Raw genomic sequence first — 19,314 nt, 5'->3', positions numbered from 1 at the left:
AGACAAGTTATTTGGAATTGGTGTGGAAAGATGATTAGCAGAAATAAAGTGTTTGTGTTCAAATATATAAAACATGCAGCTTATACCACCACAGGATCCGTGGCGCAATGGTAGCGCGTCTGACTCCAGATCAGAAGGTTGCGTGTTCGATTCACGTCGGGTTCAATCCCTGCAATCCCCATCGGTCCTTTGCTTTTGGTTTTACATTTTACATTATTATTTCAGAAGGCTCAATATGCATTTGTTTCCATTCTCTACGTTTTTCTTATGTCTAATGTTATTGCTTATCAACACCTCGTTTTTGTTCAAGATTGATTGATCAATCCGTCAGGTCTCGAGGTCGTCTTTCATAACATACCAACAAGTTTCGATTTTGAACTAAAAAATATTAATGGATGCTACACACCTTTACAATCAAACTGATCTATTGTTAGTAATACATATTACATGATCCTAAGACTAAGAATCATGTTTGACAACATAATCAGAATAAAAACTCCCAAAACAGTGGGCAAAACAAATGAAGACCTGTCGAGTAGTAAGCCATGAAACTAAAACTATTCAAATAGAAGATGGCGAAGTTTGATCGTGATTTTCAGACTCTACTCTTGATCCACAATTTAAATCCACCCGAGATCCAAACTGGAAACCTTTCATTCATTGCCATCCGATAGTTCTAGAACTTCTTATAACATGATACTCAGACAGATAAAAACGTTTCTCGCGAAACCTTTACTCGCTGCAAGGTAGAGACAGGCAAGATAGGTTGCACACTCTGGTGGTGAAATTCTCGACCAATCAACTCATCTCTATAATCTCTGCAATCCGCATAAAATAATTTTAAATCTCATAACAAATAGTAACTGATTTGCAAATAACAATAAATATTCATGATCGAGACATATGAATGCTCAAAGCTTCAATACCACCTGGTTAAAAGCTGTACATATAATCTGTCGCGTGCAACAAACCACATATTTAGCAAGTCCGTAATCTCAATTTTGCAGTGGTTACAGAACACCTACACATTTCTTAAAGCGCCCTTAAATGGCAAACTCAGATATTTCATTCTTCCCAAACTCGTAAACCATTAAAATTCAAGTAAAAACACTTTAAATTTTCCATTTTCCGGATACATATATCTTCCACTTCTCTCACAAATGCTGATAGTGCCATAGTTACCAGCCAACTGGCGTAAAGACACTACCAACTCGCTCAAGGTGAAGTGTTCGCCTAAGGGACTTCACCCTTTTCGAGACTCAGAATTCTCGCTGAGATTTGTTTTATCTTCCAAAACCCAAGTGTAGTCGCTCTGATATCAAATGTTATAGCTCAGTCCACTTGTAATATTGTCTGCTTTGGCAAGAGACCTCACGGCATTAAAACGTGTCACATGCTACACGCCCATTTAAATGTTCAACATCTTCTCGTGGTTTGGCGTTGTGGGATTTTGCCTAAGAGTCTTCACCATTTTTTGGGATTCAGTGTCCTCGCTGAGGTTTCCCTAACTCACTCAGAGTCGCTCTTATACCAAATGCAATAGTCAACCCACTGTCCGCTTTGGTCAGTGGTCTCACGACTTTAAAACGCGTTACAAGTGGTTGCTAAATGTCGGCATCTCTCCCGTGGTTTGGCGATGTGAGAAGTCTACCCCTTTAAATTCTCATATTTTTGTCAGTCTTTTGGCCAAAAATGCTCGATGAGCTCTAAAACGAGTTTTTTAATGAGCTCGCTTAACGAGCCAAGCTTGAGCCAGAATCGTTAAAATGATAAACAAATTAACTAACCGAACTCGAGCTATTCGATCTTAGTAAATTAAAAAAGAAGCCGATCTCGAGCTTCGCGATAAAAGCTCGAATCAAGCTCCAACCTATATATATCTTAAACGAGCTAAGCTCGTACATGATACTGTTCGGCTCACCCCGACTCAACTCGTTTACATCCGTAACAGATGTGCTCTCTTACAAATCAAGTTTGTTCGTTAATTGATTTTTTTTTATATACAAACAACTACAAAGTCAAGTCTTTCTAAAAAAACAAAAACAAAAAATAGAAAGACGACCAAGAAACAAACCATTAAATCAACCCCTTGCCAATCAAGTATAACAAGATTGAAAATAACCCCCACGTGAATTAATTGGTTCACATTTAATATATTTATAATTATTTTATTATGAGTACATGTCTCATGAGATGTTCTCACGAATCTATATCCATGAAATATGTCGGCTCAATCCACATTCAAAGTGAAAATTAATACTTTTGATATAAAAAATAATATTTTTTCATAGATCAGATCTAATAAGAGATTCATATCACAAAATTGATCTTGAAAACAATCTCATAAAAGGTTTTGAGTTTTATTTATCGTGGGCTTCGTTTTACAACAAGTTTCAGAAGTAGATGAGACTGACTCGGTAAACGAAAACAAATTAAACCCTAGCGTAGATTTGGATCACATGCATAAGCCTAAGCCACCTTTTCAAAGAAGCATGTATTTGGTATTCTATTGACAATCGTGACAAATCTCATACAGATGAAACAATATTATTATTATTATTATTATTATTATTATTATTATTATTAGAACTTCCAAATAATGTCATTATTAATATTCAAAAACAAAGAAACGTGTGGAAATTATAATACGGATGCAATCCTAAAATGATATACAAGTAATTTGGGCAGAAAGGCAATGAAGTCGAGCTAGTTAGCCAAATAGTTTTTTTTTTTTTTTTTTTTTTCCAAATATTTTTTTTTTTTTTTAAAAAAAAAAAAAACAAGTTAGCCAAAGAGTTACGTTATTTCAAATGAAGACAAACGTATCCCACCCTCGATATTTATGGAATATGATAATCGTTTACCGATATAAATCAAAATATGATGTTATTAGTACTATAAACAACAATAACTTCAAATTTTAAGTGGTTAATTATGAACTCTTTCTTGAACTAAACTAGGGATCGGAAACGAGAGAAACTGTATATAAATATGCTATTTTATATGTTTAGTTGAATGAACGAAATGAATCATGATGTCTTGTTTAATTTTCGAGAGTTTTGGTACTTAATTATCAAATGGATCTATTATGTTCGATTATAATCTGGCAGTCCATGCGCATTTCATCCATTGACGAGGGAGGGTTCACGACGTTCGTTTATACAATCTATTTTTATTTTCATAATTAAGCAAAATATACTCGAATTTGGTCAAATTAAATCACTTTCCTGAATAAAAAGATTTTGACGACCAAATCCAAATTTGTGAATTCCATTTTTGTTTCAACACAAAATATGCGGTTTCATTAAAATCCACAAGAAAGAGAACAGAAACTTCCTCGTCATCGGGGATGATGTCAGATTTCTTCCATTTATTGCCGCCTTCACTTAATCTAAACCTTCACAAAAACCGAGTATTTATACACTAAGTTAAATCCTGTTTCAATCTCTTTATCAAATTAAAGTTTTTCCATCACAAAGTTATAGAACACAATATGGCTACTCCCCCTCGATCCATCAGAAGTAGCAGCCTGACAAAGTTCTCCTACAACGAAAACACCGATAACCCAAGCGACACCCGTAACGTCTTACTGATAGTTACAGCACTGATCACTGCCGTAACATTTCAGGCAGTGGTAAATCCGCCGGGGGGTGTATGGCAGGACAACAAGGATGGGCACAAGGCAGGAAGGGCGATTTATTCGGACCAAAAAGAAGCGTTTTACACCTTCTTGATATCCAACACATTAGCTTTTTCGACTTCGATTCTGGTCCTGGTTTCTTTAACTTACAGGTTCCCTTTTCAAGTTGAGCTGTGGACTTCCATTTTATCCATGTTTGTGACTTATGCTTCTGCTCTTTTCGCCATAGCTCCTGATGAATCTGTGAGGTTTCGGTACCTGTTGGCTACTGCTTCAGTGCCCTTTGGGATTAGGGGTTTAATGGAAATATATAAATGGTGGAAGACGAAGCGTATGTGACATATATATCTGTGTATATAGATGCATAAATAAATTAATGATTTGTAACAATCATAAGCTGCTCATGCAACCTAGCCGAATGATCATTTCTGTAATAAGATAATTATGCAAAAATAAATGTATACATCTTCTTATCTTTCAGATTAAATCATGCATTTTTCCTTTTCTCAATCTCCGGGTATCTATCGAGTGAGTCTATGCTACACCGAGTTCGATCATAATTGGACGATAATTTCACTAAAACATAAAAAAAGTACTAATGAAATCCAAATTTTTGTTTTCAAGTGAGATGTTTGACCGATGATCTTATGAAAACAAAAATCGATATATCTATTATCGGTATATCACAGACTAATCCGGTATCTACTATCGGTAAGCAAAAAATCCCTGGTCCGTAAGCTAGTTTTCATTTTGTGAAGGCCCACATGCCGAACTTTGTATGTATTTCTCTTTATATTTAATTCCATGCCCACATTTTTTTATGTTCACTATAATGTTCTTATCAAATATGAAAATATTCGATAAGGGGTGTGATGCATTAAATTAAACGCAAAAATTTTTGTGAGACGGTCTTATGAGTCAATTTTGTGATACAGATCTCCTAGTTAGGTTACAAATGAAAATAGTATTTTTAATACGGAAAATATTACTTAATTATTATTATAAATATGAACATAGTTGACTCATCTCACGGATAAAGATCCGTGAAACGATCTCACAAAAGATCTATCACTATTAAATAATATTTTATTCCCAAAATTAAATATTTTATTATTATATTTCAGAGTGAGGGAAGTTTGAATTGAAAATAATAATCAAATATGAAGATATTTTTTGAAGTAACGACAGTGGCAGAGCCACATTCATTAGCAAAGCCGGAGTGACTCAAATTTTTTTTAAAAAAATCGTATATGTAAAATTTGGATTAATTTGATATATTAATTTAAAATATTAAAAATTTTAAAGTTTAAAATTCTAATCTAGTTAGATCTATATTTCTGGCTTCGTCATTGAGAAATGATAGGAAGATATTAAAATACTATGAAGATGCATTTTCAAAAAAAAAAAAAAGAATTAATAGAAATATTAATAAAATATTTTATTTTCAAAAGTTGAAAATAATTTTTAAAACATATTCATTACAAGTTAAACAGCGTAATATTAAAAAAAAAAAAAAGAATTATATAGTTTCTAGGCCGCCACAAAAACCTTTTAGCCTATGTATATGTAAATAGACCATCATGATATCCCTCACCCGGGCCCCTAACTTGAGCCACAAAAAAATTAACAATTATTGTTTTTTGTTTCAATTTTTTTTTATATTTATTTTCAAAACTTCAATCATAATTTTAGATTTTTTGAGCTACCGGAATGAAATTCAAATTTCAAATTTTTTTTCCAAAAGTTTTCCATAAAATTTGGAAAATTTTCTTAAATTTCGAGAATTAATATCCTCAAATTCCTCAATATCATTTCGTAAAAACAAAAACAAAAACAAAAATACACCATCTATAAGGGTTTACATAAATTTCTCACTATTAAACTAATGATTATCTATTTGAGTATAAAAAAAATAAATTGTTCTTAATTAGATGAAGGTGGGGGTGGTCCCTTTGTTCTCCATTGTCTTAGTCCCTCTTTCAAGTTGGCACATGCACATGCACATGCACATGCACATGTATAAAAAAAAATGAATAGAGTTCCATGATCGCACATGTATAGTGTTCCCTTCCCAGAATCATTTGCACCTGTCAAGTTGCGTGAACATTGTTGTATTCTCTTCTAAAAATGTCCACAACACAATGCAACACATTTATGTTGTCAACCATATATATTATATATACTATATATATGACGTTTCACAAGATGTTCGTCCCAGAAATAACATAACTCGTATATACGTACATATATAATTAAAACCCTTGAAGTTTATTAATTCGATACTAAAATCTTGTGGAGAAATATGGAAATAATGTTTCCATTCATGGCTTCAATGAATTAAAGAAATTAAATTAGAGGTACAATTATATAAAATCAAAATAACAATCCAGCCAGGCTGTAAACAATTAGAAATGTATGTACATCGTCCCAACGCACTAGTACTTAATTCCGAGTTATAGAAATATATTCCCCACAACATCATACTTAAAAAAAAAAAAAAAAAATTACAGCACATGCATAACCAAATAATTTGCCCATCCAGCCAAAAAACTTAAAAAAAAAAAAAAAAACTCCTAATTCTACCCTGGCTAGAAAAAAAGTAAGAAATTACAATGTGCTTAAACAGCAAGCTGCTGATGGGATGATTCATCTTCATAGTTTAAACTCAGAAAAAAATTGGAAGATTTTGCATTGATGTGTGGATGAAGCATCATTTCCTTTTGGAGGTAAGAATAATATGTGTGAAAAGTGGAGGGAGTCACATTCAAATGGAACCCTAGTCCAAACAAGAAATCCACTTCAAGAAAGTTCATTTCTCTTGTGCTGATTCCTCCAACTTTAGCATAGTATGCGTTGTTGTAGTACCTGCACCGATCATTATACCAATATTAGAACAATACATATATAACTTCTTCGAGTTAACATCTTAGTTTATCCGCGGATTCGTCACGTGTGCTTGATCCCATTGATCAAAAGATGTCAAATTTTGGGAATTTTCGAAATGATATATGTTTTGAATTTTGAATGAATGAATACATGCTTTTCTATACAATATTATATGTGAAAATAGGGCATGACCATGTGATATGAATGAGTGATGCTAAATTTGGCGAACTTGAATACACTTTCCGGCCCACATTGCATGAATGGCCACAGTTATTTCAAGACTAATTTGAAATTTTGAAAAAAAATTATAAAATATTAATTAAGTGAAAGCTGGACAAAATTTAATCAAATTTATATATGGTTGTGCTGTCATATTCAAGAACATATACTAAATTTAGCCTTGATTAAATTTTAAAACTTCAATTTGACTTTGTTAAAATTTCATTATTTAAAGTGGAGATCACATAAGTTAAAGCAAAAGCTTAACTAGTCAGAGTCATAATTTTGAATCGGACTCGAAAATCAACAACACAAAAAACAAATCCCAACCCGATATTTCTTGACAAAACTTCACAAATCCAGCTAGATTTTTGAAAATAAATCTAGAAGAAATAATAACAAGTTTTTTATTTTTTATTTTAAAATATATATATATATATATCCTCGAAACTTTTGGACCATAGCAACTCAAGAAAACTTCATGATTGAAGCAACCAGATTCTTGAAAATAAATCATAAAAAATAAAAACATATAACTTCAAATAAGTAAAATGTGAACTCACATGTCATCCATGAACTTTGCAGACACCATGACACTGGCGATAAGCAGCCTGTGAATGTTGAAGGAATTGATCTGCAACGTCGGTTGCCGCTGAGTGAACCGATCAAGATAGACGTAGGCAACAATGTAGCAAGAAGGGCTACAATTGGCATACTTGAATATTCTTTCGAGATAGCTTTGAATTGAGATGGTTGGCCTCGTGAGGCCATGGAAGACTGAAATCTTCTGGGGTTGGGATGTACGGTTGAGATCGTTCGACTCCGCCACTTGTTGCAGGAGAGAAGAGANATACCAACAAACTGTAGGATGGTCGTTAATTTGGCAGGTAATGTCAAATTACTAAAACGTCCTTGATCCTAGAAGTTTGGCCACAATGGTTTTATTTTTTATATTAAAAACCGTAAAAAAATAACACGACATTTGGATATTTAATTTGAGGCATATTTACTAGGGTCCGGGGGAAATTTGGGAAAATGAATTCGATCAAATTTAATTTTCAAAAAATAATCATCCTCAAATGTATTTGAAAGGATTATTTTTTTAAAAAAATGGTTTGTCAAATTTTATTTTATCGCACGGCATACGAGTGTAATCATGATTAATTTGCCTACACTTCGATGCTTTTGTGGGATACTTTGATATTTTGATAATAATGATTCTTTAATTTGAGCTTATAACTTGAAAAGGAGGGAAAGATTAAATTAGTTATCGATAAGAAGAATTTTATAAAAGTAAAAGGAAATGCAATATGGATCTTGATCATATGCCTTTATTTCTTTTCTTATCGTTTTTTTTGAGGAATAATTAGCTTAGATGATCATGTGATTTTATGCTGGATTAATGGATATTTTGAGTTGTAATCTTGTAGACAACAGAGATATAGATTCTATTTGCCCTTTTCAAATTTAAACCTTGTAGTTTATTTAATTATCCTTAAAGATGTTAATTTTGCCACATTTCACATCTTTTATTTTATACTACTACAATCACGTTCGGTTCTCTACAATCATAACATTATTTCATGACTTCGTATTCCTACATCAGAGATATTGCCTTCACTGCTGATCCAATTATCATTATTAATGGTGTAAATATGTGAAGTTTATGTTTGACTTCGCATATTTATTTATATATAGAAATATAGTGGTCATTAATGGATCTTTTACAGATAAGATGAGTTCTTAAATGAATCATATGTAATGTAGTAAAATAATCTTTTGTTATATTTTCATGCATAAACATGGATTAGATAGATCTATTGCCAACCCACTTAAAAACCCTCAATTAATTAAATGTTGTTTTAGTTGACTCAATGGGATGTGATTATTTTAACAATCCAATCCCAATACAAGTTTGGTTACAAAATCATGTCTTGATTATCATATAAGGTCAATCAAAACATTGAATTTTTTTTATCTCACGTCAATCAAATAATCGGATCTGAAATTATGATCTCGTCTTTCATATCTTTTAATTTATATTTATTAATTATTTAAAAAAGATAAATTCGTAATGACCACATTATCTCAAATTTAATCGATCAAATTCAACATATTATTATTTATAAATTAATCCAGGTCCCAGTCAAACATTTTAATAATCAATACAATATTTTATCACATCCAACCATATCCATCCATAAAGTAAACAGACTATACGTACAGTGTGTGTGCTAATTAACGATGGGCATGATTTTTTTTATTTTTTTATTTTTGGTACTTTTTCAAATAAAAAGGGTATAATGGGTAGTTCAGAAAAGAGTCGAACAATAGAGATGTAGATGGAGAAATTGACTTTACAACCAGATGCCAATTTGCTTGAGTAATAACATGCTGGCAAAGCACAATGGTACCTTCCTCCTGTCTAGTGTCTTAAATATTGTCATTGTATATTAATTTCTTGATTAATTAGATCGCAATCTTTCTCGGATTATTTCTCTAATTCATAATACTTACTTACCGTTTAATTTCTATAAAAATGAAAAGGGTCTGAAAGATAGAATAAAATATAAACAACAAACTAATTTGATTTTATCTAAAAATTAAAAAATAGTTTGTTTTATGTGTATTCGTCTCATATATCGGTACATCCAACATGCATTGACCTTATATGAGAGAAAACATGTATTTTTGTTCTTTGTAAGAGTTATACACACCGAATTGCATGTGTTTGTCCATGTGATTATCCTCATCCCACCATCTTTCCATGTGACCTTATAACTTGCTTCATATATAGTTTGATGCTAAATGACTTGTAAGAACAAATACCAAACACCGGATTTTCCGATCCCTTAATTCATTCCATGCTGCGGATCATAGTGGATGATTTCAAAACGTGTGTTTACTCGATATCGCTTCTGCACAATGAATAACCCGAGCCACAAATGAGATATAGCCAACCAGGTTTATAATATTAATAATTATCTCACGTTTACATGTTATGGAAGATGGTACATGTCTGATAATTGGGTGGACCTATCCTCCACCCTACATTTTGTGCTTCTTTTAGTGGCCATTTTGGCTCTAAAACAATTTTGTCACATACCCGAATTTGTAGGGAAAATGGTTTTTCACATGAAAACAATAATATTTTTCATTCTTCTTTATTGATCGAAGCTTCACTTCGCTGCCGGGTTTCATGTTGTGTCTCACATGTGAATAGTAATGGTTGATTTGATATTAAAGTACTACTATGATATTATTAGCATCTTTTGTATTTGATATTATTTTGTTATGAGACAATATTTAATGTGCGATCAAGTCAATTATAAGAGTTTGTTGTGTTTATTTGATTTTGAGTAAATTTTAGATGTTTGGTTAATATTGTTCAGAAAATACGAAACATTAAAATGTGTGTCGTTAAGAGTTATATTTTTGGAAAAACAATTGAAAAGAGATTATAACATTTAACAAGAGAAACGAGTTTCTAAAACGAAACCAAGCAACCATTCTAAAACTAAATGTTGAAAACATATCAAAGTATATATGAAGCAAACGATATAAAGAATTTTATGTAGTTTTTATATGAAAAGGAAATATTTTAAATTTAATCTCATTTGATTGACTAGCGTTTTTCAATCATATGTCTTCTTTTACATAATAATTTTTCACATACTTTGAATTTTTCGATTATAGTAGACATATATTCATCACATGCACATTTACCACATACATTGATAATATGACATGTACATCTAACATGAAACAAATTGTCATGTAAAATTTGTTTTAATGAATCTTTAAGGTATTTAATTGCAAAGTTATTGACACTCGCATTATCTATGTGTTATGTTACGCTTCTAAATGATATGGCGTTTAAATTCTTTTTTGCATAATCCAAGTTTTATTAATCCAATGACTTGTAACAATAAGATAAGATTCATATTTCAAATTAGTTCAAATATCAGTTGTCAAACTAATTATACAAGAAATATTTGAAAGATGAGATTTTTGTGTTTCTTAATATTCTTTATACATATCAAAACAATATTTTTTAAGTGTGCGCCTAGTAATATTGTGAAAAATAATATTAGTAAATTCAACAAAATTTTCTTGTAAAGTTATTATAAAAGGTCGGCAACATTTCGTAACAAATTTAACAATGATTTTTGAGAAATTTCTTTTGTGATTATGAAAGCTTTATCACTTGAAAGATTAATTTGTTGTTGGGTTGGTTTCCTACCGAATGGATGTAGAGTATCAAGGCCAAGTTTATGTACCTTGACTAATCTTTTTTTCAAAATGTCGGTACCACCGGAATCACCACCCGTTTTGTAAGAATATTTGGTCTTGCAAATTTTACATACGACAAAAGAGTTGTTTGTACCTTCTTTTTCAACAACGATGCTTCGCTTTGATTGGACTGTCGTCGTGCTCGTTTCAAGTGTGTTGTTTGATGGGCGAACCATGCCGTCCCTACATCTTTGTTGGGGAGTTTCATAGCTTTTTCCTACTCATGGCCAGGTTCGACTTCATCAAAGTCAGGGATGTAGCTAAAATGTTCACCAAAATCGGAAATGTATTCACCTCTACGACCACCACGGTTTGAAGATGACGTGTCACACTCCGAGACCTGGGTTAATCGATACCGACATTGTTTAAAAATCACAAAATTGCAAAACAACAAGCCTCGTAGTAATCAAAATAACCAGTCTATTTCATAAATAAATAATCGTCCTTACGATGCGATTAAAATGAAATGCGGAAGCGTAAAACATGATAATATAACTAAAAGACAGAATAACAAGACTGTTCTTGAATTGGATTAGCTTCATCATCATCCCCAATAATATTCTTGTTCTTTATCTTCGATTTGTTTCTCATTCTTATCTAGGGTGAGAATGTAAGGGTTAATAATTAGGTAAATACTCAGTAAATGAGGGTCGATCGTACATAACAAATATCAAGGTTATAAATATACGAATACATTACCATAATTTCAATAATAAGCATGTTGAATCGAATACGAACAAAATGCAAACATAGCACTGAAAATCATCTCATTTTCATGGTTTACTGATCAGTTCCCTATATGTTACTCTTCTAAGGGTGAGGCCAAATGAAAGGTTATTGTATATCACCGCATCATGGCCTAAACAAAACATATCAAATATGGAAATTTCCTTACCATTTCTAATTCGAATTATTACAGTGCATTTCAAATGTTTCAAACATGCTTTCAAATATTATAACTAATATCAAACAACAAATTATTCAAGGATTTTCATAACAAATAGAAACGAATATATCATGTCGATCGCATTTTCAAAAGACATACGTAAATTATTATTATTTTATTTTAAAAAAATTACTAAGCCCACTTAAAAGATTTATAAGTGTGCGAATTTATATTTAATATATTTATCAAAAACACACTTAAAAGAATTATAAGTGTGTAAATTCTATATAAACGTTATTCATAAAAAAAATGCTTAAAAATAATTATAAATGTGCCAAATTTTTAGATATTCAAAAGCCCACTTACATAGATATAAGTGTGCAAATTTAATAGAAATGATATAAAAATAAAAAAACCCACTTACTTTTCTCTTTCTTGGATTAAATCGTGAGGAACTTGCGAGAGAAACTCCGCTCTAACTCGTACAAGACTTGGTCCAAAATCTGTTCGCAACTTGGAAAATTATCCCTGCTTTGAAAACGGACAATACAAGGCATAACCTTACTAAAATTCCTTGCTAGAAATTGAAGATAGACATCACTCTTTCTAGTTCGAAATCGGAAAGAATCTTGGCGCAACTTGGCTTGAAATGTGTAGCTGGAATTTCGAACAAGCTGAAGGGATTTCGGATAGTGACTGCACTTGAGCAGCAACTTCAGCTCAAAATTTGGGACATAATGTGGGTAGGATGGAGGTAAACTGAGGCTCGAGAATAGCAGCTGGGGGGTCTCAAAAATGGATAGCTTTGTGCTTTGTTTTGGTGTGGTATCCTTCAAATCTTGGGGTATTTATAGGTTAGAAAAAGGGAGGATTACACACAGTTTTCAGCCATGTTTATGGTCTCTTCAATGGCCTTAAATACTATTAAAAAAGATGTTACAGGTTGACCATGGACTGTTCAAATTCAGCTTTGAAAAGACACTGATATGACTTGACAGTTTCGATATTCATGGCTTGAATGAAATTTAATGTTTGGTTGAATCTGTATGTTTTTAAGTTTTCAAATTTCATGGCTTGACATGGTAAGATCTTCGTGGCTTTGCATAGGTGAGTTTGGGTCTTCATATGAAGCCATTGAAATTCGAATTATTTATATGAGTAGATTGCGAAATAGTAATTATAATATTGAGTGTAGATAAAATTATATAAAAAATTATTGAATTTATGTTGATGAATGATAGCGAAGAGAGAATTGATTGTAGAAAAATGTAGAGTTGGGAGAAAATTGTTGTGTGATAATGTATAAAAATGATATTATATTTATAGTTAATTTTTGGGGTTAAAAAAAATGTTAAATGACAATTAATTTAAAATATTCAGCGTAGTGGGCATTAAGGCCGCGGGCAATGGCCCAACCATCGGTTATTTTTTAAAAACAATTTCCGGTCCCGTTACCAGATTTCGTTCCAGAACCGGTTTAGCCGGATTGAACCGGGATTGGGAAATGTATCAGAGACGGTTCTGAGTCTGATTCATCCTTACCGGACCCGGTTCCAGGCTTAAAAGGTATATATATGAATTATGCTAGGATGCTTAACGGACCGTTCCGGTCATAATGCTCAACTCGTAGCGCATCGTTTAGTTAAACATTTACCCATGAAAGCGATGAAAGATTCCAAAACCCGGAGCGCAGTGTTTAGTTTGCCAATAATACAACAAGGTTATACACAGAGCAGGAATAAAAAACTTACCTAGAAGATAATCACACAGAGTCACTATTAACTTTAAGTAAACTATTAAGCATGTCAAGATAGAAAATTTTCCATACTAGCTCTCCTGGAGTTGGCCAAGGGGAAAAGCAACTTGGTCACCATCACCAACCATATCATTCTCTACGTCTGGGAAGTTGCCATTAAACGTCCCACCGTCAGAAATGGGAATGTAAGACATATAATTTACGTCATTGAGACAACCCATTTGCCTAAGGATCTCAAATAAGGTGTCTTTACTTGGCTGATCAGATTCTTGGTCCAAGATCTCGAGAATTGAAACTACATTTGCCGGTCTTGGCCTCCAGTTCTTTGAGCCTTCAGCTGAAGCGGCATTCTGTAAGAAAGATAAAGCCTCCAGAATCCTCATATTTCTGATGTGATCTTCCGCAAGAATCTCCCAAGTCATCGAATTTGGCTTTCTTCCCCCCTCTATCATTTCATCGAAGAACGTCCATGCCTTTTCAGAAAGCCCTTTCTTCGTATAGAAACTCAGTAGAAGATTCGCTATTCGAGGGTCGTAGGCTGATTTAACAGAAAGCCATTCATCGTACCTCTTCTCAGCTTCATCAATGTCCCCTAATCGGACCAGAGAGGAGATTAAAGTGTGGTAGCCCGAATTTGGAATATTGGAAAAGGTAGATTTGTAAATGTTCCACATTCGAAACACCTCATCTTTCTTGCCAGCACTGCCATATAAACTAATAAGATAATGATAAGGAATTCGATCCCGACCGGTGATTCTGCTTTCAATTTTCTTCAGACAGTCGTCAGCCTTTTCGAATTGGTTAAACTTGATGTATGCTGTAGCCATTGTGCTGAAGGTTGTCCAATTGGGATTGATGGTCGGATCAAGTTGCATCTGTTCAAACACTTGTTCCATTTCCTCGGGAGACCCTTGAGACCCACGCGTGGTCAACCAAATATTATAGGAATAAATATCTAATGCTATTTTACTCTCAAGCATTTCCGATATAAGTGACTCAATCTTTTCGTGATCTTTTTGGTTCATATAGAGAGTCATCATCACATTGAATGGAAGTGCATGACTCGCATAACCTCGTTTTCTCATCGTATTCATTTGTGCTTCAGCCTTTTCCTTCATCCTAGCACGTGCATAAGCATTCAAAAGAGATCCGTATATCCTTTTGTCTTTCAAGGCTTCGGGCAACTTCAAGAAATATCGTTCAGCACTTGAAATTCCATGCACTTTAGCAATCAAATCCAACTGAATAGCAGTGTCACTGGTGGTTATTCTATAGTACTCTCTTCGATTATTCATCCACTCGTATACCTGTAGCGCACATAAGAATATTATGGACACTAGAATATAAAGTTTTGAAATATACTGCAATAAGGCGGTCAAATTAGTTTAACATGACGTCATCCGCTCATGTTGAGAACTATATAATTCAGCATTTAAATGAAGATGTGAAATTTAAAGAAATGATGGCCGAGGACCATACAGATGTTATATTCCTAACAAGTGAGCAAAGTTCGATACATTCCTCATATAGAACAGAAACCAAAAAGTACAGCACAAACCAAAGACAACTGAAAAATAATTTCCCAAATTTGAGACGTGTCTGCACATGTAGGTGCGCGAAATAATAAACCATAACTAAAAATTATTCTGCTATGTATCCTCCCCACAACAAGCTGTAGCAGGGTATTTAAATTAGATCAATTATCGTTTTTCATACAAGGAGAGCTGATGAACCCAGTTTTAGAGGAACTGATTGAATCCTGAGTCGCATAGGTACCAAAACCTTGCAGATTCAGGAAGTGGTATAGTGTCTTGCTCACTTCCGATTCTTGATGTAATAGAGAGAAGTGAATAATGTAAAACAAAGCTGTGACGATAGTTATTTAATTTGACACCGAGGGACTGGAAGAGGTTCCCATATATTCTTCTAGTCCTTTCTTACGCCCCTTTAACGTGGATTCTCCCGCCAATTCATTTTTTTCCGCCTGGCAGACCAAATAGAAAATTCACCCCTCGCCCCCCTAAGAAAGGGAGAAAAGAAAAAAGAAACGTGGTGCTCCATCTTGTTCGTCATTCATAGAAACACCAAATTTGGTGCTCCACCTTATTGGTCATTCTAGAAGCACCAATACTCCAAATAATGTAAACAAAGAATCTTAGATACATGCAAAATATAGTTATCAATTTTAAAAGACAACATTCATATGAAACTGAATCGATGGTCCATGCATAATTTGGTGCTCCACCTTATTGGTCATTCATAGAAACACCAAATTTCCCTTGGGTACTAGGAAAAGATACAAACTCGTTGAAACATAAATCTATGAGGTTACGTCTCCACTTGGAACAGAAGGATTTCTAACCAGAGAAGTCACATGATTCTTTTAAACTTGTTCTCGCTTCAAAATAAGCAAATAAATACCAAGGATAGCAAAATGAGCTTTTACGCTTCTAGTTTCAATTACCATGACATTTAATGTCAAGAAGGCACGAATTCATAATAATTTGTGGCATCAATGCTAGCATGAAAGTAGTACCCTCACAATGCATCCAAGAGTCAAATTTTAATTTGGTTATATGAAGTCCATGAAAATCAATTTAAGACCCTTGGATTTAGCATTAAGGTAGTACTTTATGGTATCATGAACTCCACTTAAGCTGTGTCATAAGGCAACTCCTCTAGACATACATAATAAGTGTTGAAACGGAGACATTCCCGCATAATTTGCTCACAGTCCAAGAAAACTACTCCATCCTAAAGCCCACAATTTAAGCTCAAGAATCAAGAATAATATCAACAAAGCTCGAATCAAAAATCCCCCAATAACCCTCGCAGTAGAGTTGCAACTTAAACATTAAATCACTAGATAGCTCAAATATCAACATTGCATCAATTGCGGAAGAACAACTGAACTACATAGAAGTCATGAAAAAACCAAATTTCTGAAAAACAATAAAAGAAGAGGTAAAATATAAAAAAGCATTAAAAAATCTAATGATGGGTTCTTGATTCCCACAGCCATGAACCATAGAACAACCAATATCCAGATCATTTATAAGAATCTGAAGCCTTAAACATCAGATAAGTTCATTATACTACTCAAACACCCATCAAATATATCATAAACCTCCAAGAATACTGGCATTTCCAATTCTTTTCTCACCTGAAGAGCGTATTTGAAACGCCTAAATTTCCTGAGCTCCTTCACAATCCTGCAAAGCTCCCATTTCGAAATCTTATTTCCCCCATTTTCCACCTGATTCAACACGGAAGCAGCGCCCAGTTCGGGATTCTCCATCATAGATATTTCCTTGTACATAGCATTCCAGTTCAGCATAGGCCTCTTCTCAAAATCGACTGTTCCATAACTATGAACTTGTGATATTGACGAACATGTTATGAAGCCTGAATTTTTATGGGTTTCACGGGTAGTTACAATTACAACGGGTTGTTTGATGGAAAAGGTCCGATTTTGCAGGAGCCCAGATGAAAATGAAAGTGTGTTGAAGTTGGTGGGGCTGTGGTTTTGGTTATGAAACTTTGGAGGTGGTATTGGGATAGTGGATTGAAGTAGCATGGCTATTGGAATTTTGGGGTTGGATTTAGAAGTGCGGAGGCGAAGCTGTTTGCTTCTTCACTGTGAAATTTGGGTTTCTGTGGGATTTTCTTCCCGAAGATAAGAGGTGTGCCTCACTTTCTTGGGCCCCTGTAATATTTTACACCCAGTTTCAACACAAAAATTTTTGTTATTTAATTTTTATTTATTCTGATAGTGATAGTGATAGTGATAGTGATAGTGATAGAAACAAAAAGAAAATAGCTTAAACTAATATAATATCTATTTAATTTTCTTCAAAACCGACAAAACGTATAAAAAAACAAAAAAAAAAACCACATGCGAACGAAAACCGAGAAAAAATTCACACCCCAATGAAATTTACTAGCATAAAGCATGGATTCATAGGCTTTTTTTGAATATGTACAAATTTTATTTCTCGTAATTATATTTAATTTTAGTATTTCTTGTTATCTATGATTTTACATTAGATTTTAATAGCTATTTATGTCATATATAAGTACATATCACACTAATTACAAATATAATATATTTATCTCTTTTTGAATAGAGAAAGAGTTTGCTATAGTTGTATCTCGATTTCGAAAAATAGTCTCTGAAGGGACTGTTGATCACAAACGTACAAAAAATTAATATATTGTGTGTATCAGAAGTTAGTGTTGTGTTATAGTGTTGTCAATACGAGCACACAACATGCAGCAGAAATTAATTATTTAATACACAAGTATAACTTGAATAAATAGGGACCGGATTTAAATTATGCACAAGTTTTTGCAATACCTCATGGCAAAAATTCATTAGAAAAATATGTATGAGACAAAAATTCACTAGAAAAATATGTAAACTGTTTACATCAAAGCAATACTAGTGAGTATAACATAACCAAATTTCTTGACACTCCAAAGAATTAAAATGCATCAAAATCAACCAAACTAGAACTAGATGCATAAATCGAAGTTGCTTAAAACAAATAATAGAATAACACTCTTCGATCAACACTCTGTGTCACTGTTGTTCTTCATGTGTCTTCGATACTCATCAGCAACACGACAATTTTGTGAATCAATCACACAAATTCTTTACACAAAAATCTCAAATACTGAAATTATGCAAGTTTAGAAAAACTCCAGCAACTACGTAAAAGTTCTCTCCAAGTCGTCACGTTCTTCTCTCAATATTCCATAGATCTTCATATCTTAACCTAATTATCTTTCCATAATAACAAAATCCTACAAACATGGAAACAAGAGTTTATTAGGAATAAGACTCTATTTAAATCTAAAATATTATATCTTAGAGATAAATACTAAAAACAAATCATAGGAGATAAATACCAAGATTAGATTAGGTCAACTATAAGTCTAAGAATAAATCTTATTATTAGATCAAGTCAAATTAGTCTAGAAACGCAAAAATCTTATTTTTCAATTTAAATAAAAGACAAAGATTAATTAAAAATAAAATATTCTTTTCAGTCTCAAACTTATAACCTTTGCATAAGCGACTTGAATTTGTCCCACATTTCGGATTCACGGTCACTTAAAATCCAACTAAAATATAATTATCTATGCACATATACGCTGAGTCTCCCACAATCACCAATATACAACGTGGAGTGGGAGTGAAAACTACATAGATCGATCAAGAATTCGGCAAGGCCATGGATATGCTATATTTGAGATAAAATCTATATTTTGAAATTAAACTACTTCTATCGGGTTTTGGTTTGATTCACTTCACTTCACATATGATTAATATTTTAAATTTTTATTCGACATGAGATGACCATAAACCAAAAGCTCAATCCGACGATAATCAAAATTCCAAGCTCAAACGTTCTTTCCTTTCATGGACATGGGTGAGCGATAGGTAAGTCCGCACATCCACGAGCACCATGCCCACATGCCATTCGACACACTTTGCAAAAGAAGTATCGATCCTTATCATCGGTCCTACAAGTGCAAAACTCCGCCTTATTGCACGCATCGAATATGGATATGGAAAATTGATCTTGGAACTCGTCGTGGCTTCTCCGGCAATGAAATCCGGTGGTGCCG

The 19,314-nt window shown here is 33.2% G+C and overlaps 3 protein-coding genes and 1 non-coding gene across 4 annotated transcripts; 2 read left to right on the top strand and 2 right to left on the bottom strand.

Annotated features, from left to right (window-relative positions):
- The first annotated feature begins 93 nt into the window (after positions 1–93).
- Positions 94–165, top strand: TRNAW-CCA (transfer RNA tryptophan (anticodon CCA)). The gene has a single exon. It is a non-coding gene; the product is annotated as a tRNA-Trp (tRNA).
- Positions 166–3,493: 3,328 nt separating this feature from the next.
- On the top strand, positions 3,494–3,979 carry LOC140974618 (uncharacterized). The gene has a single exon (XM_073438171.1). It carries the CDS (start codon positions 3,494–3,496, stop codon positions 3,977–3,979), a length of 486 nt encoding a protein of 161 aa, XP_073294272.1.
- Positions 3,980–6,037: 2,058 nt separating this feature from the next.
- LOC140974617 (cyclin-U4-1-like) lies at positions 6,038–11,214 on the bottom strand. Its single transcript, XM_073438170.1, has 3 exons — positions 11,133–11,214; positions 7,309–7,606; positions 6,038–6,505 (listed from the first exon to the last, which is right to left on the bottom strand). The coding sequence occupies exons 1-3, from the start codon at positions 11,212–11,214 to the stop codon at positions 6,259–6,261; spliced, it is 627 nt and encodes a 208-aa protein (XP_073294271.1). The 3' UTR covers positions 6,038–6,258.
- Positions 11,215–13,573: 2,359 nt separating this feature from the next.
- LOC140972794 (pentatricopeptide repeat-containing protein At1g02150) lies at positions 13,574–17,381 on the bottom strand. The gene is made up of 2 exons (XM_073435218.1): positions 16,844–17,381; positions 13,574–14,987 (listed from the first exon to the last, which is right to left on the bottom strand). Exons 1-2 carry the CDS (start codon positions 17,255–17,257, stop codon positions 13,752–13,754), a joined length of 1,650 nt encoding a protein of 549 aa, XP_073291319.1. The 5' UTR covers positions 17,258–17,381; the 3' UTR covers positions 13,574–13,751.
- Between the last annotated feature and the right edge of the window lie 1,933 nt (positions 17,382–19,314).

This window comes from Primulina huaijiensis, chromosome 3 (assembly GCF_012295235.1).
Source record: "Primulina huaijiensis isolate GDHJ02 chromosome 3, ASM1229523v2, whole genome shotgun sequence".
In the NCBI taxonomy this organism is placed as follows: Eukaryota; Viridiplantae; Streptophyta; class Magnoliopsida; order Lamiales; family Gesneriaceae; genus Primulina; species Primulina huaijiensis.
The sequence above is the reverse complement of the archived record's forward strand: the minus strand, read 5'-3'. Positions and strand labels throughout refer to the sequence as shown.